The following is a 25,921-nucleotide window of genomic DNA, read 5'->3' on the forward strand; positions in this document are numbered from 1 at the left end:
GAATGCTGCAAGAGTCTGGAGCATTGTCCCAGACATACCACTCTTCTTTTATAAGGGATGAGAAGTAACAGAATAAACAAGGCTAGATCCGTAGCTGGTGCAAATCAGTGCAGGTCCTTTGACTTCAGTAAAGCAATGCCATTTTACACCAGCTGGCCTTACTTTTGTATTATTGAATACCTGATGATGCATACAATGTCAGTTAAATATGTACCATTTTCCCCCCAAGAGATATACGCTGCAGAATTACTCATCTTTTAAAAGTTTTACTTCCCACAGTTTCTTCATTTTGATACCATGTATTTCAGCTGGCTTACGTTTTATTTTCAAGGAAGCCATTTTTGGTTTGGTTTTGTTGTTTAAAATCATTTTCACATATTTAAGTTGTTTTCTTTGCCATTTTGTTTCGTTTCCATTTTGTTTTTAACATCCCACGTACATCCACCATTTCTCCTGACAGTGACATTCCAAAGGATCTTTGTCCTTTGTACAGGCCGGGAGAGTGGGAAGACCTTTCCTCTGAGAAAGATATCAACCCTTTCAGCAAATTCAAGTCCCTGAGCAAGGAAAAGAGGCAGCAAAATGGGGATGATTCCAAATCAATAAAGCCTTTGGACAAGGAGAAATCTGCAGATTTTGAACTTCTTAAGCCTTCTGACAGCACTATTTCAATGGAAGCTAAGTCATTGGAACCTCCCAATGGCATGGCCTCTGCTGAAGCATCTGAAAGGTCCGCTGTAGGGGCACATACCAAGGAACCTTCTGGGGAAAAAGCTGCTTCAGACTCCAAAACCAAAGAATGTTCCCTTATAGAAGGAGGAGATGATGACTTCATTGAACTCCAAGAGACTGCATCTCTTACAAATACCAGATTAGACAGAAAAGATGCAGTAACAGAAGGCTTTTCTTTTGACCTCAAGGAGTTGGGGAAAGCCAGGTCGCAAGTAACCAAATCTGTTTCAGAAGTCCAGGACCTACTGGCATTTGATTCCTTGGGCAAAAAGAATGATGTTGAACCCAAAGCTGATCTAGACTCAGAATCATGTGAGAAGCAAGATGTCATGCCAGAAGTAAACAAGTGTGCCAGTTCCCCGACAGGTAAGGTGGAGACTACACTGGACATTCAAAAGGAGCTAGATAAAAACAAACTTATTGAGTTTTACCTCAGTAAAGATAAAGATGGGTCACAGCCTTCTGAAAACCTACATAAGGCTGGAATTGGTGAAGGTGAAAACAATAAAGCAACAGGTGTAGACCTCACACTTAGCTGTTCAGAGTCCCAAGTTAACAAACTTCTTGCAGTTAAAAGTGGGGATTCAAGCTGCATTGAAAGAAAAGAGCCTTCATTGGAAGTCTGTTTGGCTGCAGTGGAGGAAAAGGATCTTAAAGAGTCTGTGAAATCTTCATCGGTACCATCTCTGGACAAGGTGTGTCAAGAAACACAGTTGGACAATAATTCAGAAATCAGACTGTGGCTGTTACAGAGAATTCAAGTACCAATTGAAGGTAGGTCTCTGTCGATGCTTATTCTGTTAATTGTGGGAGCTGGGCAGCATCAGTTCAGTGCTCACTACTATTTGTTTCTTTTTCAGTGTAGTTTGGTATTTTACAATATAAATCTTCAGGCGATAACTTGACCGTACAAATTCTCAATCCAGAAGTAATGTATGAGAAAAAGGATCCCTTCTAATAGTTTGGGCTACTGAGTTTCAGAGAATCATAGAATATCAGGGTTGGAAGGGACCTCAGGAGGTCATCTAGTCCAACCCCCTGCTCAAAGCAGGACCAATTCCCAACTAAATCATCCCAGCCAGGGCTTTGTCAAGGAAGGAAATTCCACCACCTCCCTAGGTAACCCATTCCAGTGCTTCCCCACCCTCCTAAGTTTGACAGATGGCTAGTGTGCTTTGTTCATGTTTAGTAACTATTTTTTGTAACATTTTAGCAATAAGTGCAATAAAATGTCATCCACGTATAGTGTTGACTGTGACAAGCAGTGGCTGAAAGATTACTATTATTTTGCTATGTATTGACATGATCTGCAGTTTCATTGAAGACTGCCAATGTACTTCTAATGTGTAAAAATCCAGAGTGATACATAGCAACATAATGACTCAAAAGAGTGTGTGTGTGTGTGTGTGTGTGTGTGTGTGTGTGTGTGTGTGTGCGTGCGTGCAGGCGTGCACATGTTTATACTGTTTCTTAGTCCTTTTTGTGCTTCTGGACCACCCAAGATGTGCTGCTGAGCAGGAGTATAAGCACAGTCTTGCTGAGTCACCATTCTTTTTGTTCTACTATTATGTGACTATAGATGAAATATAGGAGCACATTGGAAAATGTGGAATTCTCTTGAACCCAAGCCAAACTGACCTCCAGTTTACACAGCATGTGTGAGGTGTTTCTTTTTTCAAGTCTAAGGGCTTGATTCTCCCTTAAAACCAGGGTAACAAACTCCATTGACTTCAGTGGAAAAATCCTTGATTTACACCAGAGTAGGTGAGAGGAGAATCATAGTCTAGGTCACAAATTGTGTCTGTGTGGGGGCGGGGCGGGGAAATTAAATCTCTCCTTTTTGGAAAAGATCTGTGTGCCACTGACCGTTCTTGGGCATCTATCTGTCTTATGGAAACGGTGGCCTTCAAGCCTTCCCAGGGTGAATGTGGTAAACTCAAAGTGTTGAATATTCCTTCCCAGAAGGAGATTGATCTTTGTGTCTGTATCTAAGCTACCAGCACTGTACTGGAAGCCTATCATTCCTTTTGTTTCTGATTCAGATATGCTTCCTTCAAAAGAGGAGAAAAGCAAGACCCCTCCCATGTTCCTGTGTATCAAAGTGGGCAAGCCCATGAGAAAGTCCTTTGTTACTCAAAGCACCACCATGGCACAGCAGTATGGTAAAAGGAGAAAGCAGCCGGAGTACTGGTTTGCTGTTCCTCGGGAAAGGTAGGCTGCAGTGCATGATACAAAACGCATTTGTCTCTTCATTAATTATCAACCACATCAACAATTTTAGGGGCAAATCCTGAGATCCTGTATCCCACACCAAAGTTTGCCCAAGAGCCCAAATGCAGCAGGAATGCGAGGAGGTAAAGAGTCTGTGTGGTGTTCTTGAGGATGCAGGGGAAGTGTATGGGGTGAAGAGGGACTGGAAGCGCAAAGGAAAGCATACTCCTCCTTAGCAGCATGTGAGCAGAGAGGTGTTTGGGAGGTGGGGACGAAGGAGTGACTGTCAAAGAAGTTCAGTTATTCCTGCTTCCGTTGTTTAGAAGAGTATAAATTGTAATAAACAATGTTCAACAAAGGAGGGTTGGATTCCTGCGCACAGGAATTAGATTTATTTTTTTTCCTTTTCACTGAGCCTTCGTTTCTTGTATTCTGAATTGAAGGAGACCACTGTGAAAAGAACAACTTACTCTGCTGGAAGGATATATTGTGTATAGCAGTTGAATAATTTCTTGCTTAAACTTATTCTAAGAGCCATAGAATAAGTTCCAGAGACTTCATTAGAGCATCATGATTCACTTGAATTTCTAGCCTGTTAAAATATTATTTATTCCACTGGAATTTGTAGCTTGTAAAGATAGTCATGTGGCTGCTGCAGAGAAATCCTGTCAAAAGTGGGCATTTCAAAGGGTATTGCTTCCATCAGAGCTCAAGAGTACAATACTTAGGTCTGCATTTCAATGCGGTTATGTAAAAATGGCATCTTCTTACTCACATCTGTTCTCAGTTTGTATTTGGAGACTGATTGTCTGTCAAATGCTTTAGAACGTGGCCAGTGTCGTCCTACCGAAAGTTTTGTTAGCAGCATGGAGCCAACACAATTATGTGAGAGAATGAGCTGGATCTATTCAGGCTTACACATTGCATTTTTTCAGTTCAATTTCAAACTCTGCCGGTCAATTTCATTTGAGCAGTTACAAATTATGTAAGTGTCAAAATATGGATGGAAGTCAATGGGGCTTCTTTGGTGTAAATTAGAGATCCTGCAAACCCAATTCTGCCCTAACAACTACAGTGATGTGTACAAGCCAAAAGGAAGCCAATGTGGGGTTTTTTTGGGGTTTTTTTTTTTAAACTCCCCAGATTGAGTTTGTGGGGTTGGCACAAATTATCTTCTTACACAGCAAGTTAGCGTAGTTTGCTAGTAGGTCAGTGAGCAGCAATAAATGCAGAACCCGCAATGCCAGTTATTTTAAAGGTCATTTTTCAAAGTAAATCACCCGTTAAGCCATGCTCTTGATTTTTCTCCTTTTTGGCAGATGTGGACCAGTTTGCTAAAACTGCTTACCTGCATTTCACTGTATCAGTAACATCTAGCTTTCACTGATGGACAAAAGAACATAACTGGCTGTATTTGCTCATCAAACTTGTTGAAATAAGGCTTTAATGCAGTCAATGACCTAAAGTCTCATTTCATATTGCTAAATGATCTTTGCAATGGTAGGGCTTTTTCAGACTTATGTTTTGAGAGGGATTTTTTCCAGCGGCTGCCGCTTTCCACATACAACGCTCCTACCCTCTTCCTCCCCTTGCCCCCCAGCATTCTGCAATTGTATTGCTATAATGGACTCGCATAATATGCAGAGCTGCTCAGTTAGTTTTATTGATGATCGAAAAATTGAGAGAGAATTATCCCACTGTTGCAAATATCAGTCAGCGGGTTTAAGCTGTAGTCATTTTTTAAAAATCATATTTTCCTAATCTTCCAATAGTTTCAGAATACAAAAAACAAAGATAAAATTAGCTATGTCTGATCCCCGGGTGCATTTTAGAAAGGAGTTAGTTAAGCAGAGCAGTGGTGTGGAACTTGCTGACTCAGAGATAAAGGTTTAATCCAGCTGGAATGTTGGTAGTAGTTAAATTTATAGTGGTTTGAGCTGTAGTTGAAGATAGCTTTTAATTCACTGGCTATGTGAAGAACCCAGTACTTGCTTCCAGTGGGGTCACAAAATTGTAGATTAAGAAAATTCTAGATTAAAATGTGAGCCAGCACTTCAGAGGTTGAGTGATACTGTAACTTAATGCAAGGCCAGTATTGCTTTTTAGGTGGTGTATCTAATTTAATGTTGTATTAATAAAATGCTAAAGGTCTTTCTCTGGGTGCTTATTCTGTGTTCAAGGATAAATCTGAAATATATATTAACCTTAGCCATGCTTGAAAAATAACTTGCGGCCTTGTCATTGAGGAGTAGAAAATTCTTCTGGTGAGTGAAGTGGCCATGTATAATTAAGCTATTTTTTTTAAACTAATTTTTTAGCCCTTGTGATTACAAAGAAATCATTCTAAATGTGAACTGCTGCCACTGAGTCTGCAGGCTGACAGCTCCAATACCTCTGCTGCTGGTCTTTGTCAAAGAGCCTCACAGTGAAATCAACAAGACTGGTGACTTTCAGAGCTGCTATTCAAAACCTTGACAGTTCCACTGCTGTCCATAATCAGGTCTGTTTCACTGTGCTGTTCCGTGGGAAAGCTGTGAACAGCAGATCATGTAGGGCTGTTTTTGTTTCTTTCTGTAGATCAAAAAAAAGCGTTGTCTAGTTATAAACCTTAAGGTGCTGATGAAATTATTTATTCCACATGTACAAAAAAACCCCAAACCCAACCTAGATAGGCTCAATAGCCACATACAAACCCTCTCAACCTGCCACCAGTGAAACCAGTCTCCCCCATGCAACCCAGTCATAGTAACCCAGGGGTGGCCAACTTGAACCTGAGAAGGAGCCAGAATTTACCAACGTACATTGCCAAAGAGCCACAGTAATACGTCAGCAACCCCCACCAGCTCTCGCCCCCCTCACCCCCCCCGCTCCCTGCGCCTCCCAACCACTGGCAGCCCTGCTGCAGCACGTCCCCCTTCCTCTGCGCACCTCCCAATCAGCTGTTTCGTGGCGTGCAGGAGGCTCTGGGGGGGAGGAGCGAGGGCACGGCAGGCTCAGGGGAGGGGTCAGGAAGGGGTGGAGTGGGGGCAGGGCCTATGGCAGAGCCAGGGGTTGACCAGTGAGCACCTCCGGCACATTGGAAAGTTGGCGCCTGTAGCTTGAGCCCCGGAGTCGGTGCCTATACAAGGAGCCACGTACTAACTACTGAAGAGCCGCATGTGGCTCCGGAGCCACAGGTTGGCCACCCCTGTAGTAACCTGTGTGACATCTTAGTGTATCTTTAAAAAAAAAACCAAAAAAAAACTGTAGCCAGAATGTGGCGAAATCAGTATCCATGCTCCCAGTCATTCTGTCTAGTGAAATTTCCCCCATAGTTTCAACTTTGAGTTCACCCCATCCTAAACTTCCATGTAGTACTGCTGTTAAACCACTGCTGTAATTAGCCCCACAGGTGCCTGCATTTCAGTGTTGCAGAGATAGTGGGGACTTAAACTGCCCCTCCTAGTGTAGTACTTGCTGTGTGCATACATAGTGCAGGCACCCAGGTCTTTCAGTCAGGTACGTTTCATGAGTGCTAAAGTCACATGCAAAAAGTTACTTCATGATTTTCAAATTCGGTATCATACCATCATATACCTGTCTGAATTAATCTGTTTTTCAGTGTTTTCTGTAAGCCACCTGAAACATCAGTCGTGGAGACACAAAAAATTTTATTCCTTAGTTTTAACTGTTTTAATAGCTTTTAATACAACTTTTAAAAAAAAATGTGCAGAACCCAGTATTTGCTTCCTGTGGGGTCACAAAACTGTAACGAATCATGTATCCACCTTGTCTTCTGTCTTAATTCTTCTAGTGCATTCCTTCTCGTGCAATACATGACTTACAAATTACAGAAAGTCCCAAAAATACGTCTCCCCATTATCCCTGATGATGTAGTTGAGTTAATCGGTGACTCCAAGGCTGCTCTTTTGATTGCAAAATCGCAGCAGTCCTTGTCTCCAGCACGTAACTGGGAAGATGTAATCATTAAAGAAGTCTCAGCTGAAAAAAGTGCACTACATAAGGGAACTTCTTGCGCTGCTAACTGGCAGAGTAGCTCTAATGCTTTTGGACAGTGACTGAGAGTAACTAATTCGCTTGCTGGTAGACCTGACAATGGGTGTTGCTTACAGCGTTGGAGAGTAAGTATAAGTGGGCTTGAATTGTATGGCTTTATATTTTGCTGGAGCTAAGTGAATCTGTAGAATTACATTTCTGAATTGATTCTCAGTTGTTGTTGAGGATATTAGACTGTTTGGTGAGCTACTCTTAAAATTATTTATTTAAAGGCATTAAGAGGAAAAATATCTAGTGCTGGAAAATAAACACAACTGTAGAATGGTTTTTAGTTTAAGGTATGTATGGAAAGTGGTGAAAAAACAATGATGCACAGATTAAGGAAGACTAGTATGAAATGATTCAAGGTGAAACACACTATTCAATAATTTCTTCATTTTTGTTTTAAATTCTGCTTTGCAGGGACTGAAGTGCACAGTTCTGGATTCAAGCCTGATATGCCAAATATACACTTACAAATTCAAAACACACATGTGCATGCTACATTAATTTTTTTTCTAATTACTACAATATTCAGGGTAGTTTCCATATTAAAAAGTAAACCTTGTCAGTTACCTGCAGTAGCCTTTCACCAGGCAAATGTATGGATTTATTTTTTGCCTTGTTATCAGCATCCAGGAATCAGGCGCTCTCTCATTGGCACTCACTTGTTATGTTTGATGCAGACAGTAGCTTCAGGAAAGAGAGGTAATAGGTTTTGGTGCTTGATGAATATGGGCAATTTCTGTTTCCAACACAGTTGATTTTAAAAGATGAGATTCTTGCTGGTTTGTCTTTTGTTCATGGGAACCCTGGCTGTAAACAAACTGTGACATTTTGTCAGTTGAGAGGAGATTAGTGGTTATTAAAGTTGGATCTCAACTTTAATTTCAAAAAGTTGAATTCTATTCTAACTAGCAAAGGTCTAGAATCATACATGGTCCTATGTCAAATACACCAGGACTGTACATCATGGGTGGTGTGACAGGGAGCCGTTTGGATTTTGACATGACTCTGGACATTGGTGCTAGGGCCATCTGGAGAGGCTGACCCAAAATTTCCCTCCCTTTCCTATTATTCATATGATTAATGGAGCAGACTGGATAAAGTTAAGGATTGGACTCCTTGGGTGATGTCCAGTGCCCTTTGGAACTCCAGATAGGCAAGATACCAAGTAAAAGATATAATAGGTTTGCAGTGTGTTCTAGGTATGCAGCCAGTAGGTGCCTTGGATGTTCACGTTCATATATCCTTTATAGATGCTAAAGCCAGAAAGGACCACTGTGACTGTCTAGTCTGACCTCCTATATAACACAAGCCATGAGACTTCCCTGAATGAACTCATGTTTGAACTGGAGAATATCTTCAAGGAAAACATCCAATCTTGATTTTAAAATTTCCAGTAATGGAGAATCTACCACAAACCTTAGAAAGTCCTTCCACTGTTAATTTTTTTTTTAACCTTATTTCTAGTCTGAATTTATCTAGCTTCAATTTCCAGCCACTGGATCTTGTTATACACTGGATCTTGTCGGCTAGATTAAAGAGCCCTCTTTTATCAAATATCTGTTCCCTTATAGTCACGCTTTAACCTTCTCTTTGATATGCTAAATAGATTGAACTTCTTCAGTCTCTCTCACTATATGGCATTTTTTTTAACCCTTTTAATCATTCTTGTGGTTCTTCTCTGAACCCTCTCCAATATTTCAAAATCCAGTAGCCAATCACACCTGTGCCAAATACAGAGGTAATAGAACATCCTTACTTGTACTTAATATTTCCTATTCCAAATGATCATGTTAGCCCTTTTAACCACAGCATTGCGCAGCAAGCTTGCATTCGGCTGATTATCCACCATTACACTGAAGTATTTTTCAGTCACTGCTTCCCATGATAGAGTAGCCCATCCTGTAAGGCCTCGTCTTCACTACAGAGTTTTGTAGAAAAAAATTATGCTGCTTTAATTAAAGCACTTTAATTAAACCACTGTTGCATGTCCACACTATGCTTCTTGTGTCAGCAGAGCGTATCCACACTAATAGCTCTAGCATTGACACAGAGAGTAGTGCATTGTGAAAGCTATCCCACTGTGCAACTTGCTGCAGGGTGCTTTGGGAAGGGTTTGCAATGCCTCATGGGGCAGGTATAGTGTCACATGATGCAGGTTTCTCAATTGCATTGTTCCAAGGGCATCCTAGTAGATTGCAGCTGCTTTTCAACTGAAGGGGGGCGAAAGGGGGTGGGGGGAAAAAGAGTATGTGACAGGTAGTGTGTGTGTGTGGGGAGAGACAGAAACCAAGTATGTAGACCTCCCCCATACACATCAGCACCCAGCTTTGGACAATTCAGCAGTCTCTTCTACCATCCTTCCCGCAGCAGCAGCCCACTCTGCCTGCCTGCCTATGGTTCTGTGATTCTCCAGCTGCTGGGAGCAACATCCTCAGCAGCTCTGTGAGCTCTCCACACTGAGGAATGTCAAAGCTTCCTGGAGCTTTGAAAAGGGAGGCTTTGAAAAGGCTATGACTGCATAGCTAGATGGGGGCAGCCATCAGCTCCTGCCTCCCTCCCTGGCTCTGCACAGCAGTCCCTGCCGCCCCCGCCCCCAGCAGCAGACTGCCTGCTGCTGTGTTCCTAGTGCAGAGGGAGAGGATTCTGGAGGCATGCTCAGCTGTCAGAACTTCCTGGAGCTTTGAGAGGGGCACATGCCTGCAGGGCAGCTGAGTTCAAAACAGTGAGCAGAGCGGTTACGGCAGGCATTGTGGGATACTGGGGGAGGCCAGCTCTGGCGATATAACGAATGGCCGTGTCTACACCAGTGGTTCTTAACCTGCAGCCTGCAAGCCACTTGTGGCCCAGTCAGCGCACAGATGTGGCCCACGTGACAGCCTCAGGGCCATACAGGTAGTATATATATTGTGTGGATGCAGCCCACATAATACATAGAAAGCTGCATATGCGGCCCACAATGATAAATAGGTTGAGAACCACTGGAGTATGCTGACATCTTGTTGCTTTAACTTTGCCGCAAAAAGCTCTGTCTCTCATCTGTATTTTGTCGCCAGGCATTGCAGTGTGAACGCCTCCACTGTTTTGTTGCCAAAAGCTGCCTTATGCTGACAAAACTCTGCAGTGTAGACAAGGCCTAAGTATGGTCTGCATCTTCGTTCTTGGATGTATGACCTTACATTTAGGCCATGGCTACGCTACCACTTACGTCAGCAAAACTTATGTCGCTAAGGGGTATGGAAGCCCCTCCCCCCCCCCCAAACCGGCAATATAAGTTATGTCGACATAAGTGATGGTGTGCACAACACTATGTCGGCTGGAGAGCTTCTCCCGCCAACATAGTTACTGCCACTCATTGGGGGTGGTTTAATTATGTCAACAGGAAAGCTCTCCCCTGTCAGCATAGACCGGGTACACCAGAGATTTTACAGCGGTGCAGCTGCATCGGTACAGCGGTGCCACTATAAGCTCTCTAGTGTAGACATTGCCTTAGTTATACTGTAATACATATTATTTGCTTGTGCCCAGCTTACCAAGCAAGACGGACCACCCTGTATCAGTGACCTCTCTTCTTTCTTATTTACTGCTCCCCAATCTTTGTCATTTACAAATTTCATCAGTGATGGATTTTATTAGATATGGTCAAAAATTTTCCAACACAGTGTTTTTCTTCTTAGAAAGTGCTGATTCATGGAAAACTAAACATTCTGTGGGGATGTGTTGATGTCAATGAAATTTGCTTTCAGGAAAAAAAATTTGAAACAAAGCATTTTGTTAAGGCCAAATGTTCTGTTCTGAAAAAGGTGAAATGTAATACTTTGATTTTTCATTTAAAAACTCCTTTTAGTTTTGAAATGTCTAATATTTTATTAATCAATTACCGTACCAGTTCCCAAATAATTAGAATAAAAATTACAGATTGTCAGTTAGAATACCACCAAACCAATTTATACCAATTATTTATTTCAAAAACCAGTCACCAAGTTCTCAAATAAAAATATAAAAGAAAATATAATAAAAAGAAAATTAAATATTTTAAAAAATCAAAATAGGCCATTTTGATTAACCCAACTGATTTTTTTGTAAGAAAGTTTATAATTTCATCTTCATTGTGATTCTGAACTAATTTTTCTTTTTTTTTTTTTTTTTTAAATGTTGGAGTTTCCCACATTTCTGAATTTCAATCAGCTCTAGATTTTATATTTACTTCCAGATCATTGCTAAAATATTAAATCGCATAGGACTAAGAATTGATTCCTGGAGGAACCAATTATAAATGCTCCTGCTCAATGACTGTCCCTATTTACAATTATATTTTGAGACCTATCAGTTAGCCAGTTTTTAATTAATTGAATATGTGCTTGTTGATTTTTGATTAAGAAACTAGAACGATACAACATGTTGTGCAGTACTAGGTCAAATGCCGTTCAGAAATCCAAGTATATAACATCAGGCTATTAATTTAAATTAATTATCAAAAATCTTATAAAAAATTATACCAAGTTAGTTTGAGATATTTTTCTATAAACCTAAGCTGATCCGCCTTAATTCAATTACCCTTCTTTATTAATTGAGTCCCATATCAGCCATTCCATTATTTTTCCCAGGATTGAAGTCGGGGATATTACGTGGGTTGTTCTGTTTTCCCCCTTTTAAATATTGGCATAACATAAGCTTTTCTTTCAGTTTTCTGGAACCTCCCCCAGTGTTCCAAGACCTATTTAAAAAGTACTACTCAGGCAGCTCTTTTAAAACTCTTGGATGCAAGTTATCTGGATCTCTTGATTTAAAGATGTTTAACTTCAGTAGCTACTATGTAACATGCCCTTAAGTTACTTATGTAGAGTTATTTAATCATCCTCATATGATATGAAAACATTAGCTTTTTTACCAAATACAGAACACAGATATTTTTGAATAATTCTGCCTTGCTGCATTATTAGTGACAGTTCTACATAATGGACCAGTACCATTGTCAGGATTCCTTTCGTTCTTGTATGCCTCTCCTTATTGTCCTTAATTCTGCTGGCCATGGATTTTGTCATGTGTCCTTTTGCCTCCTTATCAATTTCCTACAGTTTCTCACCTCTAATGTATATTCACTACTATCAGTTTCCCTTTTTTTCCATTTGTTATATATTTATTTTTATTGCTGCGTTCAGTTCCCCTCTAAGCAAGGGTATGGGTTGGGGGGTTGGTTTGGGTTTTTTTGTTTAACCAACATAGCCTTCTTTCTTGGGTTTTTTGCCTTTAGAACATCTAGTAAAACATTCTTGAACAGTTCCCAATTATCACTAACATTTTTCTGTTCTTTCTCCTAGCTGATCTGACTTATAATTTTCATCTTTGTGAAATGGCCCTTGTAAAGGACTAACTATATATATTACTGGCTCGGACTCTATCTCTGTGGACATACAAATGTAATCCAGTCACAGTTGCATGCATCTAGGCAACCCTTAACTTTTAGTTCTGTGATCATGTCCTCTTTATCTGCAAAATTAGGTAGGATTTCCCCATGTTGGATGCCACACTTTTTGAGTTAGGAAATTGACAGTTATAATGTTTAGAAAGTAAGAACTGCGAATTCCTCCATTTTGACATTTATAATGCACTGAAGCAGAGGTGATGTGTTGTATATCACTTCTTCAGTTACCTTCAAAAGGGACATCATTTCATCCTTTGAACAACTGACCTCCTTTTCTTGTATGACCGCCTAATACAAGGACCTTGCTTTGAAAAGCAGATGACTGAATTAGACAGTAAAACTGGCCTTAGTCAAAATAATAATTTAAAAAAATAAAAAACCTCTCCACAGTTGCCTGCCTCTTAAATAGGTCAGTGATGCAAAACTTTTCTTGCACCGTGGTACAAGGACTGCACCTAATTTACATGAAATGTACATGGGATTTTAGCGAATGCTAACCACACAGTTTTATAAGTAGACAGTGCTGTAAGCATACATAGTAGTTTTTCAGTACATGCACAGTATAATGTTTTAAGAAACTGGTATTAATGGCTCGTACTGGTTCTCTCAGTCCATCCTCTTGTCTGGCTTTGTTTTTGAGGTTGTCACATACATTATAGAATCTGGTTTGGATCTACAGTGTGTGAATTTGTTTAGCTCTCATAGAATTTTTTTTTCACAAACATAAATACTTTCAAACATGCTTTCACAACAGTAGCTCTCTGCATATTAGTCCCTTCACAGGGATTAGTAGAAATTTAGCTAGCTTCCCAAACTTTGGATCAGAGTATTGCACGTCAGACATGTCTAGCTCAACTGTGACTGTATTCTACAGGTTAAGCTAAAAATGAGTCTGTAAGGAACTTGGACATTTTGTTGTCCCTTTAGAAATTTTAAAACTGTTGATCAAATGAATGTGGAAACTTCCTGATCCATTCAGCATAGGGATCATTGTTACATTCCTGTTTCTTGAGCAAGTCAGGAGTGGGAAAGATCCTTCTGCTGAAGTTGTCCATGGGGGAAAAAATCTTGCAACTAGAAATAAAAGCCTTATCTCCTCCCCCATTACGACAGCCACAAGCTCCTCTCCACAGCTTGATATTTTTATAAGCATGCAGATTTTGTTAACTGTTTGAGTTAGTCAAGTGGCTTCAGATTTGCAGAGAGTAGAGTCCTCAATAGCTAGAGAATAAGCCTTCCATAAGCTCCCCTCGCTGTTTACGGTTGATCATCCCCAGATTTGCTCAGCCTGTGTAGTGCACATAACTTTTATTTTCCACTCCCTTTTTTGAATCGCTAATTTCTGTTATCCAACCACTTTGGAGAAGCACGTTAGCTAAATAGTTCTGCTGTGGTGATGAGCAGTGAAATAGTTAATAATGGACACTGTAAATTGCCATTAAACTTCAGAGTTAAACTCCCCTCCCCACACACCCTTCTTACCTGCCCCCATGCATTACATACATCTCTGGGCTACTGTTACAGGCTGTCCACAGACTCTGAAAGATCACACTGGATTTGGCCTTGCCTTTGGAATGTTGTTCTTTGCAACCAGAGTCACTTTTTACAAAATTTTAAAATGAGAACTTAAATTCAGTAAAAACAGAAGGGCCTCCAGTGGAACGTGGATTTGTGCAGCTGGTATCTGTGCTGACAGGGAGAACAAGAGAGGAGTAAGCTTGTTCCCCCTTTGGAGATAGGGAAAGGAAGTGTCTGTGATGTAGCAAAAACCCACCTCTCATTCTGCTTCAGGTGTGGGGAGTTGCAGCCAAATCTCTGGGTCCAAAGTGAGCCAGTGGCCCAAGATGTAGCAGAGATCTGGGAGAGCATTTGCAGCCAACTATCGGTGTCCCTTTTTATAGGTATAATTTTTTGGTTAAACAGAAAATGCTCGTTGGGGACTAATCTGTCTAGAATTCGGGGGTTGATAATTTAAGTGATTAAGGGCTAGATTCTGACCAGTGTAATTCCACTGTCTTAAATGCAGTTACTCTGGATTTACACTGGACTAGCCATCAGCAGAATTTGACTCTTAAGAAAATGTCTACACTGCAATTAAACACCCGTCGCTGACCCTGGTCAGCTGGGTCAGGCAGTGGGATTATCAAATTGCAGTGTAGAAGTTCAGGCTGGAGCCCAGGCTCTGGGAGCCTCCCCCCTGGCAGGGTCTCAGGGCTTGGCTCTGAGACCCCACAAGGGGGGAGGGTCCCTGAGCCCAGGCTCCAGCCTGAGCTCAAACATCTACACTGCAGTTTTATAGCCCTGCAGCCTAAGCCTCTGAGTCAACTGACCTACCCCGACCACAGGTGTTTTATTGCAGTGTTCACACTTTAGGATGAAATTAATGATGTTGCTTATTTGGTGTTTTATAAAAATGTTCAAGATCAGTCATGCATACATCATAAATCCTAAAATGATTTGTAATGTAAAAAGAATCTTCTAGGTAGGCTTGGATGGATTAGATTTGTATTGGTAAATGTTGATAAATATTGATTTCACCATACACACAAATCGATGAAAAAATATTTCCTTTGATGATGATTGAAATTTATAGCTAGGCAAAGTAAGACTGTTGGGGGAAAAACAGTGATTTAGACTATTTAATTAGGCTTGTTACAAATGGATTAGCAAGTGATTAGTAAAAACAAGTATTTATTGATTTTAAGGATATTTACTTTGTATATTTTTGACACGTGATGTTAACTGTTTATACACAAATTGTCTATAAAACTTTAAAGTTTTAAATCTCAATGTCTCTGTCATACAATAATTGTCTGACAACTCTGCAACTGTGATACAAATAAAAAAAGCTTAAAAATAAACATCAATATCTGTCAAAATAATATATATGAAGTGCATGTACATCTGAATGAATCTCATGCCCACTCGTGACCCATTTTAAGTGGTTAGCAGGTAACGGTTTAAAGATCTGACACGCTGATACAGATTTTCGTTTGCTTTCCATATTAGAGTATGTTTCAGAACACCAGGAAGTAATCAAGTTTTAAGAAAACAAAAACAGGAGAAAAGCATGAAGTTGGGTGTATGCACTGCAAATGGTGTGGCCCAATTATTAAATGTAAATATTTATAGGGCTAATAGTATTAAGTCTACAACAGTACATTGTTCGTTCTAATGAACATTTTTAATTGGGGATTAGAAATCTATTTTCTTAAACTCAGAGGTGGCATTGAGTTTTGAGTTCTGTTTTAGTTCTGTAGCAAACCATATTGAATTCCATTCATTAAAGCATTAATCTACTGAATACTTTCCCCCCCCCCCACACATGTTCTTCCGTCCACAAAAATATACCCCAATATTTACCCAGAAGAACTATTAATATTTTTTCCTCCAATTTTTGTTGTTGTTGTAGTAATAACTTCTGATAAATTCCCAGGAAAAAATAATAAAATAGAGCCCTTCATCTTTAGTTTTTATCTGTCTGTCAAGGAGTAATCAAAACTGCTGGTAAAATATCTTGTTAGTTGACGATATTCCTATGTAGTATAATTATTTATAACTTCATAGGTATGTTCTCTAGTTAGGACTTTAATTTTCACCAGTAGGTAAAGGCCTCTGGCAAGTGGTACCCCTACTGACAGGAAAGTATTAGTGAGAGGGTGTGTTCTAATTGCACTATTTCTAGCACTATCACAACAAAATAATTTTGGTGTAAATAGGTCACTGAATAACTTGCTCATTTTTATACACTGCAATAATTTTTTCAGGTGTGTTTAATAAATAGCAAAGGAAGATGGTGACGAGCTAGCTCTCTGCCTACCTCGGGATGCTGTTATTATACTGTTAGTTTCAGAAAACCAGCAACAACTGATCATTTCCACTGTGATAAAAGGAGGAAGGGCAGTGTTGTTGTTAAGTCTTTCTAACGAAAAAAATAACGCTATAGCTCAACCATAAGTAAGGAGCTTGATGTGGGAATTATTGGGTGAAAAGTTCTTTGGCCAGTGTTTTACATAGGAGGTCATACTGAATGATCATCATGATTGATTCCTTCTGGCCTTAAATTCTGTGAATAAAGAAGACTGGGAGGTGGAAGTTCTGTCTTTGACTTTGACACACGAGTTTTGTGTAACCTTGGGCAAGCCACTTGGCTTCTCTATGCCTCAGTTTCCTCATGTGTAAAATGTGGGAAAAACACAAAGGTGACATGAGCTGAAATTTTAAAATGCTGTACGGAGCTGTAGATGTGCAATGCATTAATTTGAGTGTGAAATAGATAGACAAAAACTTGAATTGTTGTTCATTCTTTGCCATTGAGTGACATTTGCATACCATATGTCAATTCTGTGGAAAACTGAATACCATGTCTCCTCTTGTTTTGTTTGACAGGGTAGATCATCTGTATACATTTTTTGTTCAGTGGTCACCAGAAGTATATGGAAAAGATGCCAAAGAGCAAGGTTTTGTAGTGGTGGAAAAGGAAGAGCTTGATATGATAGACAACTTCTTCAGTGAGCCATCAACTAAAAGCTGGGAGGTAAGTGTCTTCTATTTTTTCAGAGATGCAAGAATGATACAGGGAATGTGCATCATCCACTGAGAATCTAAATACACACTCTTTTAATTTTTCTAACATTCTGGTACTTTATTTACTGATAGGACTCTTACTCCTTGTATTATGGTGTCCTCAGGCTTTGTGGCTGTCCAACATACCTACTCTCATCCTTACAGCTCTCCTTTCCCATCATCCTCTAGTGGTCAAGGTAGTGGCCAGGCAAGGAACTTTCTGATTCCAGCAGAATCAATAGAATGTATAATAGTTGCAGTAAGTATTTGTATAACAAGTTTTTAAACCATATTTCATAGCCTTTTAGAGAGAACATTTTTTTGAAACTTTACAAATGTTACAATAGTTGCAAATGTTGCAAAAAAGGCACTTATAGGTCAGCTTCAGTGAAGTTCCAAGGAGGAGAATATCATTTAGTATAGTGCTTGCTTGAGCGTCTGTTTTAAATCATTAATGAATACTTTTACAGCATTGCTGATGTATCTCTGGTCTGTGGATTGTACATGCATGTGTGAAAGGCCAAACATTTCACAATGTTTGTATGAAAAAGAATAAGGAAGATAAGGTATTAAAGTTTTAGTGTTCTGGGCGAAAGCTTTGCGCTGAATAGATAACTGTGAAGTGTAAGTGAACTTTATTTTGAGTGTTGCATTGCTGGAACAGAGTTAAGGAGGTCTGAGTGCTGGTCTTTGGGACATGGCTTTTGTTCAACAGACTTTGTGGATTTGGTGCTAAGGCAGGGGTGGGCAAACTTTTTGGCTTGAGGGCCACATCTGGGTGGGGAAATTGCATGCAAGGCCATGAATGTAGGGCTGTGGAAGGGGGTGTGGTGTGCAGGAAGGGGCCCAGGGCAGGAGGTTGGGGTGCAGGAAGGGTGTGGGTGTGGCAGGGGGTTGGGGTGGGAGGAGTGTGGCAGGAGGTTGGGGTGTGGGAGGGAGCTCAGGGCAGGGGGTTGGGGTGTGGGGTGCAGGAGGGGTTCAGAGGTGCCAGCTCTGGCCCAGCACCGCTTACCTGAAGGAGCTCCGGGGTGGCAGTGAGGCTAAGACAGGCTCCCTGCCTGCCCTGGCCCCGCACCGCTCCTGGAAGCGACCGGCACCACGTCCCTGCGGTCCCTGGGGAAGCGGGGGGCAGAGGGCTCTGTGCGCTGCCCTCGCCTGCGGGAACCTCCTCCGAAGCTCCCATTGGCCATGGTTCCCCGTTCCCGGCCAATGGAAGCTGCGGGGAGCGGTGCCTGCAGCTGAGGGCAACGCACAGAGCCCTCTGCCCCCCTCTCCCTCAGGGGCTGCAAGGACGTGCTGGCTGCTTCCGGGAGTGGCACGGGGCCCGCGGCGCCATGGAGATGGCCGTAGTTTGCCCACCTCTGTGCTAAGGGTAGAACTTGTTGTAGTATTAGCTTCTGATTCTCATCATTGTAACCGTAGGAACACCTCCGTGTCAGTTGGCAAAGAGTTCACTGCACTGTAACAATGACACCTAACAAGCCTGACAAACTACATCTTGTACACTGCTTTCATCTGTTTATCCATAAATGATGTCATGTAGGATCTTTAATGAAAGCCACTGATCATTAATATCATTGTGAAATGTATGTACAGATACTACATAAAAAGTTTTATATGTATAAAAAAATTCTGTTCCTAAAAAAGTCTCTGAATCAAGGCAGGCCTTAAAAATGTGTTTCTGCCAGGCCAGGGATGTATATTTACCTGCCTGCCTCAGTCCATGTGTAAGTTAAGCATTACAAGCCAACACAATGGAAATCAACATGAAGATGTGAATTCAGCATGAAGTCACACCAGGGAATAAACTTTAGCAGATCACCCTGACTCTAAGTACAAAACATGGGATGTGAGCACATGAGGAGGAGGCGGCAAAAGGACATCTCCTTATCCTGCACCTGAGGAAATAATCACGCAATGTGATTAACTAGAGAAATGGCCTGAAATAAATAGGATGAGATCCAATAAGGACAAATGCAAAGTACTACACTTAGGAAGGAATAATCAGTTGCACATGTACAAAATGGGAAATGACTGCCTAGGAAGGAGTACTTCTGTAGGTTATAGTGGATCACAAACTAAATATGAGTCAACAATGTAAAATTGTTGCTCCTTTTTAATTTATTTATTTATTGGGGGGGGCACATCATTCTGGGATGTATTAGCAGGAGTGTTGTAAGCAAGACCCAAGCAGTAATTCTTCCACTCTAGTCTGTGCTGATAAGGCCTCAGCTGCAGAGGTTTGTCCAGTTCTGGGCACCAAACTTCAGGAAAGACGTGGACAAATTGAAAAAAGTCCAGAGGGGGCAACAAAAATGATAAAAGGTCTAGAAAACATGACCTACAAGGAAAGATTGAAAAAAAAAATGGGTTTGGTTAGTCTGGAGAAGAGAAGACTGAGGGCACAGTCATCAAGTATGTAAAAGATTGTTCTAAAGAGAAGAGTGATAAATTGTTCTCCTTAGCCACTGAGGACAGGACAAGCAGGAATGGTCTTAAATTGCAGGAAGAGAGACTTGCATTAGATATTAAGAAAAATGTCCTAACTGTGAGAAGTTAAACACTGGACTAAATTACCTAGGGAGGCTGTGGAATCTCTGTCATTGGAGATTTTTTTAAGAACAGGTTTGACAAACACTTGTCAGGATGGACTGGAAGGATAATACTAAGTCCTGCCTTAGTGCTGGGGTCTGGAGTAGGTCCTTTCCAGTCCTACATTTCTATGATTCTATGATTAAATTCATAAAAAAAGGATCCCAAGCTTTCCTGATTGGGAGCACTATAAAAGACATTTTAGGTGAGAAGAGACTGCTTTTAGACAGATAACTTAAACAGGTTAACCAAGTTCAGTCTCTAGAAAGCATGTATGGATTTTGTTTTTTATATAACCTTTCTGTTCCATTATCGTCATTCACTATCTCCTAAATCTTTAGCTTTTGATGATGAACTTAGGATAGTTTTCATGATAAATATATCTCAGGGCTGTGATGTTACATAGGGGCTGATCCTGAATTGAATCTCATAAGCTGGTATGCACTTGCAAATTAACATAGTGTTTTGTTTGGAATTTGTTGTATTTATTTTTTGTTAATTTCTTATTTCATCTCATGTTAGGCTTCTGCTTCAAGAAAATTTCTGTATACTATCTAGTGAAAACTTGAATGTTGGTGAAAGCTTCGCTGAGAATGCAAAGATTTCCCACCCCCCAGGATATTGCTCACTAGCTATATGGTTCTGCTTCTCAGACAACCTCGTTCCCAGATCCCACAAATCATCCCTGGCCTTGGTTTCCCAACCACTCCTAGCTGTCTGATTCTAGACTCCAGCTGGTTCTCATTACCAAGCTGCAGACTCATTCCCATTCTCCAGCCAGCCCCTTTCCTTGACTTGCTTCTTTCCCTATCCCTAGTGCCCGCTTCTCCCACCGCTAGGTGTACAGAGGATACTCCTGGGGGAATTCTGCATCATTGTGCATGCGCAGAATTCATGTCCCCCGCAGATTTCTTTGCTTCCTTGCAGAAAAATGACTTTTGATGGGGAAGCAAATGGAAGCCCACAAGAGCAGTCATTAATATAATATATGGAGATATACCTATCTCATAGAGCTGGAAGGGACCCTGAAAGGTCATCAAGTCCAGCCCCCTGCCTTCACTACTGATTTTGCCCCCGATCCCTAAGTGGCCTCCTCAAGGACTGAACTCACAACCCTGGGTTTAGCAGGTCAATGCTCAAACCACTGAGCTATGTGCCCCCATAGCAGCGCAGGCAGGTTGGTTCAGGCACCTGGGGCAGCTGGTAGAGACGTAAATCACCACTAGGACGGTGGAGGGGATGTGGGGGGTGGGAGCTGGGCAGTCATGCGTGTGAGAGGGAGAGAGACACTCTGTCTCTCTTGCCCGCTATTGTGGCACGCTTGGCGTGGAGAGGCAGGGCTTTGGGGTGTTTCTGAGGAGGTAGGTGTGGGGCAGAGCAGAATGTAGTAGCCTTCCTGCTTACTGAATTGTTCCCATTGTCTTTGTGAATTCCCCCAGGAGCATAAAACAGATGTAGAAGTTTTAAGGTTCCTTTACATTGCCCAAGTGGTGTAAAGGACAGTATGGCTGTATACATGCTTCTGGTGCATTAGTGATTAGAACTGGTCTAAATTTTTGGACTGAAAAAAATTCCTATTAAAATGTGCTCCATGAACTGTTTGGTACTTACCTTTCTGGAGATGGTCAGTAGCCAATATAAATTGTGAGTTTGATACCCCAGCCCTTACTTGCTCTTCAGTTGCCTGTGATATAACACTGAGCATATGGCTGCATATATTTGTTGACTAATAACTAGAAATAAAGGGTCAAACTTAGCTATATTACTATTAGACAAAGGGGTGGGGGGTTGGGGATTTCACCAGTTCTCCCCACTCCCATTCTCTATCCATTGTATTGTAGTTTAAATAAATTGCCAAAGTAATTGAAACTGGCATGATTATATTGCATTATTTTGACAAAATGTGTGGAATTTTGTAGAATTTTAAAATATCATGCACAGAATTTTTAATTTTATGGTGCAGAATTTTTTATATTTTGGTGCAGACTTCCCCCAGGAGCAAGAGGAGGAGTCTTGCTTGACTGGAGCTTAGGAGATCTGCTGGTTTTCAAAGTAGCCTGAATATCAGAGCCTGGAACCTCTTCTCCATGGAGCCTATAGAATACACCCTACCCCCTGTTCAGTGTTCCTCCATGATTATCCAAGTCTGCCATCCCCAGCTTCTGTTAATTCCAGAACACAGCTGAATGTAGCACTTAGAACTGCTAGTCTTCCAACATCACGTTTTAATTTTAATTTTAAAAAAATTGATCTAGTATTTAAGAATTTAAATAGTAAAATTTCAAACATCTCTAGAAAAATTCTACAGATCTCCTATTTTAAGCATTCCTATTTGCAAACAAATGTGTTGCTCTGCTCAAAAGTTAGAGAAAGGGATGGAAAGTAGGGCTTATATTGGAAAACTGTCACCCGTCTGTAATTGTTGATAACTTCCACTTTACAGTCTGTAGCTTAAATGCTGTATAAAGAAACAGATTTCAGTTCTGCAAAGGGAAACGTATGACTTTATTCCTGCCTTGTACAGGGCTGAGTGTACAGTCAGTGGATATGAATCATTCTTACTGTACTCGTTCATTAGCCCGTTTGTTTATAAGCCGACCCCTCAAGATGGTTAGGTAAAAATAGCAAAAACTGTATGACCCTTTCATAAGCTGACCCTATATTTCAGGGGTTGGAAAACTTTGGCTCCCAGCCCATCAGGGTAAGCCCCTGGCGGGTCAGGACGTTTTGTTTCCCTGAAGCGTCTGCAGGCATGGAGCCCCTCAGCAACCTGTGGCCGCGGTTCGCCGCTTCAGGCCAATCGGGGCGGCGAGAAGCAGCGCAGGCTGAGGGATGTCCTGGCTGCCGCTTCCCACTGCCTCAGTTGGCCTGGAGCTGCGAACCACGGCCAGTGGGAGCCACGATTGGCAAAACCTATGGACGCGGCAGGTGTAAACAAACCAGCCCTGCGTGCCAGGGTGCTTACCCTGGTGGGCCATGTGCCAAAGGTTGCCGATCCCTGCATTAGATATTCAATTCAATGATTCCACAGAGTTTAAAATCCTCGAATGTTGGTGTAGACCCGTTTATAAGCCGACCCCCATTCTTTGATGTGTCATTTTTTTACCAAAAATATTCGGCTTATGAACAAGTATATACGGTAAGTTTCACTGTGCAGTTGTTAGTTCAAGCACATGATGTGTAAGTAGATTTGATGGGGAGGGATAATAAACCCAAGGACAGAGAGAGAGAGGTTGAGGGAAGCTGAAGAGAGGAAGAAAAGATGATGGAATAACTTAGGCCTTCTCTACACTGGCAAGTTTCTGTGCAGTAAAGCAGCTTTCTGTGCTGTAACCCCGAGGTGCATACACTATGCCAAGCCACTTAGTGTGTAAAAATTGCACAGTTGCAGTGCTGTAAAAAAAATACCTCAATGAGAGGCGTTGAGCTTTCTGTGCCAGGGCTACAGCACTGCGGTGCCAGTGTAGAGACACTGGTCAATTACAGTCTGTTCTTGCCTCTGGTCATCCGTTTGAACTCCACTGCCCTGCCTTCAGGTGACCAACCATGAGCTCTACCCCTTATATTCCTTGGGGAATTTTGAAAGTCCCCTTCCTGTTTGCTCAGTGACTCGTGCAGTGGTCTCAGCACATCTTTCCAGGTGACCAAGCCTGCTCCACGCACCAGGCAATCCCCCGCTTAGAGCAATTCCGAGCTGCTGGACCTCATCATCATTTGGGAAGAGGAGGCTGTCCAGTCCCAGCTGCGCTCTACCCATAGGAATTATGATACCTACGGACAGATTTCACAATGCATGACAGAAAGGGGCCATGATCGGGGGACACTGCAGTGCAGGGTCAAAGTGAAGGAGCTGCAGAATGCCTACCACAAGGCACAGGAGACAAACCGCTGCTCCTATCATGCTGAACTCTCATTGTTCTATTTTAAATATGTGCTGGTGGTAATAAGGAAATAGCTGGGAATGGTTCCAAAGGTTCAAAGAAAAAAAACAAACCCTTACAGCTTTTACACATGAAGGTGGATCTACCAGAAAATGGCTTTGAGTGAAGTCCTAATTTGGTCATAATCCTTTGTGAAACTTATACTTCATGTTGGGGAAACAGAAAGTAAGACTGTACCAGGGAAGTGTATAAGCAATATTATCACAGCGTGGCAGAAGCAGTAGCTGCCTTGTCTAGTGTGTAGGAAACAGCTTTGGCAGTACAGAAGAGAAGTTTGATATAGTGAAAATAAATTCTATAACAATGAGAGTGCGAAAAATACCTTTGGATATTCAGATTGTTTATTCTGTCAGACCTGACCAGGAGCCTTTTGTGCAGGTATGTTGGACTGCATACAATGGTGTGGTCCTGTGTTCTATCTCTGTACCGATAAACTAAAATATATTTTAACTTGGTATTTCGGCATGCTGGGGCTTGCTTCTTTGTTCCTAAAAATGGCAGTACTTAAAAACCTTTTTGCAGTTCAGATCTCTGTGTGGTTTTTAATGTTTATGCTACCTGAACTGACCTGTAAATGACCTCTTCATTGCTGTTTTGGTCTGACTACAGCAGGGATAGCAACCTATGGCACAGGTGCCGAAGGTGGCACTTGAGCTGATTTTCAGTGGCATTCACACTGCCCGGGTCCTGGCCACCGGTCCGGGGGGCTCTGCATTTTAATTTAATTTTAAATGAAGCTTCTTAAACATTTAAAAAAACTTATTTACTTTACATACAACAATAGATGCATCCGACAAAGTGGGTATTCACCAACGAAAGCTCATGCTCCAATACATCTGTTAGTCTATAAGGTGCCACGGGACTCTTTGCTGCTTTTACAGATCCAGACTAACACGGCTACCCCTCTGATACTTAACAATAGTTTAGTTATATATTATAGCCTTATAGAAAGAGACCTTCTAAAAACGTTATTACTGGCATGCAAAACCTTAAATTAAGTGAATAAATGAAGACTCGGCACACCACTTCTGAAAGGTTGCCGACCCCTGGACTACAGCATTGAAATATTTAATTAATCTGGTGTGATGCAAGTAGGTGAACTTTTGGAGAGTTATTGATTGCCTTTCTGTTTTAACTTCTTAAGAACTGGATTTCTGTCTCTTTTTTGGGTGGTAAGAGAGGCTTGACTTTTATTCCTGACTGATAGGAATTGATGATGGACTTAAGAAGAAACATATCTGCCGCTGCTTGCCTCTGCAAATTCAGTTATACATCACTACAAACATATTTGGCCGGTAGACTTGGTATGAGTTCTTTCCTTTTGAAACGTGGAGGCATTATGAAAGCTTTGAGAAACCTGGAGGCATTATGAAAGCTTAGTGGGGGGTTGTTTTGATTACAGTGATGGGGAGAGGAGTCGCTCATAAAATATTCAAAAATAAAAATGTAAAAAAGTACTGGTTCCAGGGAGACCACAGTTAATGAGAAGAAAGGAAAAAGCAGAAAATTCACATCCCTTAAACCAGTTGCTCGCAACCTTTCCAGACTACTGTATCCCTTTCAGGAGTCTGATTTGTCTTCCACACCCCCAAGTTTCACCTCACTTAAAAACTACTTGCTTACAAAATCAGACATAAATATACAAAAATGTCCCAGTACACTATTACTGATAAATTGCTTCCATTCTCAGTTTGACCATATAATTATAAATCAATTGGAATTAGGGTTAAGATTAATCGCAGTTAACTCACTCCATTAACTAAAAAAAATAAACAACTGTGATTAAAAAAATTAATTGTGATTAATTGCATTGTTAAATGAGAATACCAGTTGAAATTTATTAAATATTTGTGGATGTTTTTCTACATTTTCAAATATATTGATTTCTATTACAACACAGAATACAAAGTGTACAGTGCTCACTTTTTATATTATTTTTATTACAAATATTTGCACTGTAAAAATGGCAAACAAAAGAAATAGTATTTTTCAATTGACCTCATACAAGTACTGTAGTACAATTTCTTTATAGTGAAAGTGTAACTTACAAATGTAGATTTTTTTTATTATTATTTTGTTACATAACTGCATTAAAAAACAAAACAATGTAAAACTTCAGAGCCTACAAGTCCTTCTTCTTTTTCAGCCAATTGCTAAGACAAACAAGTTGTTTACATTTACGGGAGATACTGCTTATTGCATCTTATTTACAATGACACCTGAAAGTGAGAACAGGGATTCGCATGGTACTTTTGTAGCCAGCGTTGCAAGGTATTTACCTGCCAGATATGCTAAATATTGATATGCCCCTTCATGCTTCGGCCACTATTCCAGAGGACATGCTGATGATGCTTATTTAAAAAAAATGTGTTAATTAAATTTGTGACTGAACTCCTAGTGGGTGGGGAGAATT

General features: G+C 41.0%; 1 protein-coding gene across 6 annotated transcripts in view; it reads left to right on the forward strand.

Annotated features, from left to right (window-relative positions):
* Positions 1 to 25,921, forward strand: part of NCOA7 (nuclear receptor coactivator 7) — a 156,471-nt gene that overhangs the window by 114,931 nt on the left and 15,619 nt on the right. For 3 of the 6 annotated variants that reach the window (XM_045010751.1, XM_045010750.1, XM_045010755.1), the window contains 3 exons: positions 461 to 1,506; positions 2,775 to 2,943; positions 16,799 to 16,946. In XM_045010751.1, coding sequence (XP_044866686.1) covers positions 461 to 1,506; positions 2,775 to 2,943; positions 16,799 to 16,946 — 1,363 coding nt within the window. Of the gene's footprint in view, positions 1 to 460; positions 1,507 to 2,774; positions 2,944 to 16,798; positions 16,947 to 23,736; positions 23,887 to 25,921 lie in introns of those variants that run through there. The other 3 variants (XM_045010754.1, XM_045010752.1, XM_045010756.1) reach the window with 2 other exon arrangements.

This window comes from Mauremys mutica, chromosome 3 (genome assembly GCF_020497125.1).
Source record: "Mauremys mutica isolate MM-2020 ecotype Southern chromosome 3, ASM2049712v1, whole genome shotgun sequence".
NCBI classification, from domain to species: Eukaryota; Metazoa; Chordata; order Testudines; family Geoemydidae; genus Mauremys; species Mauremys mutica.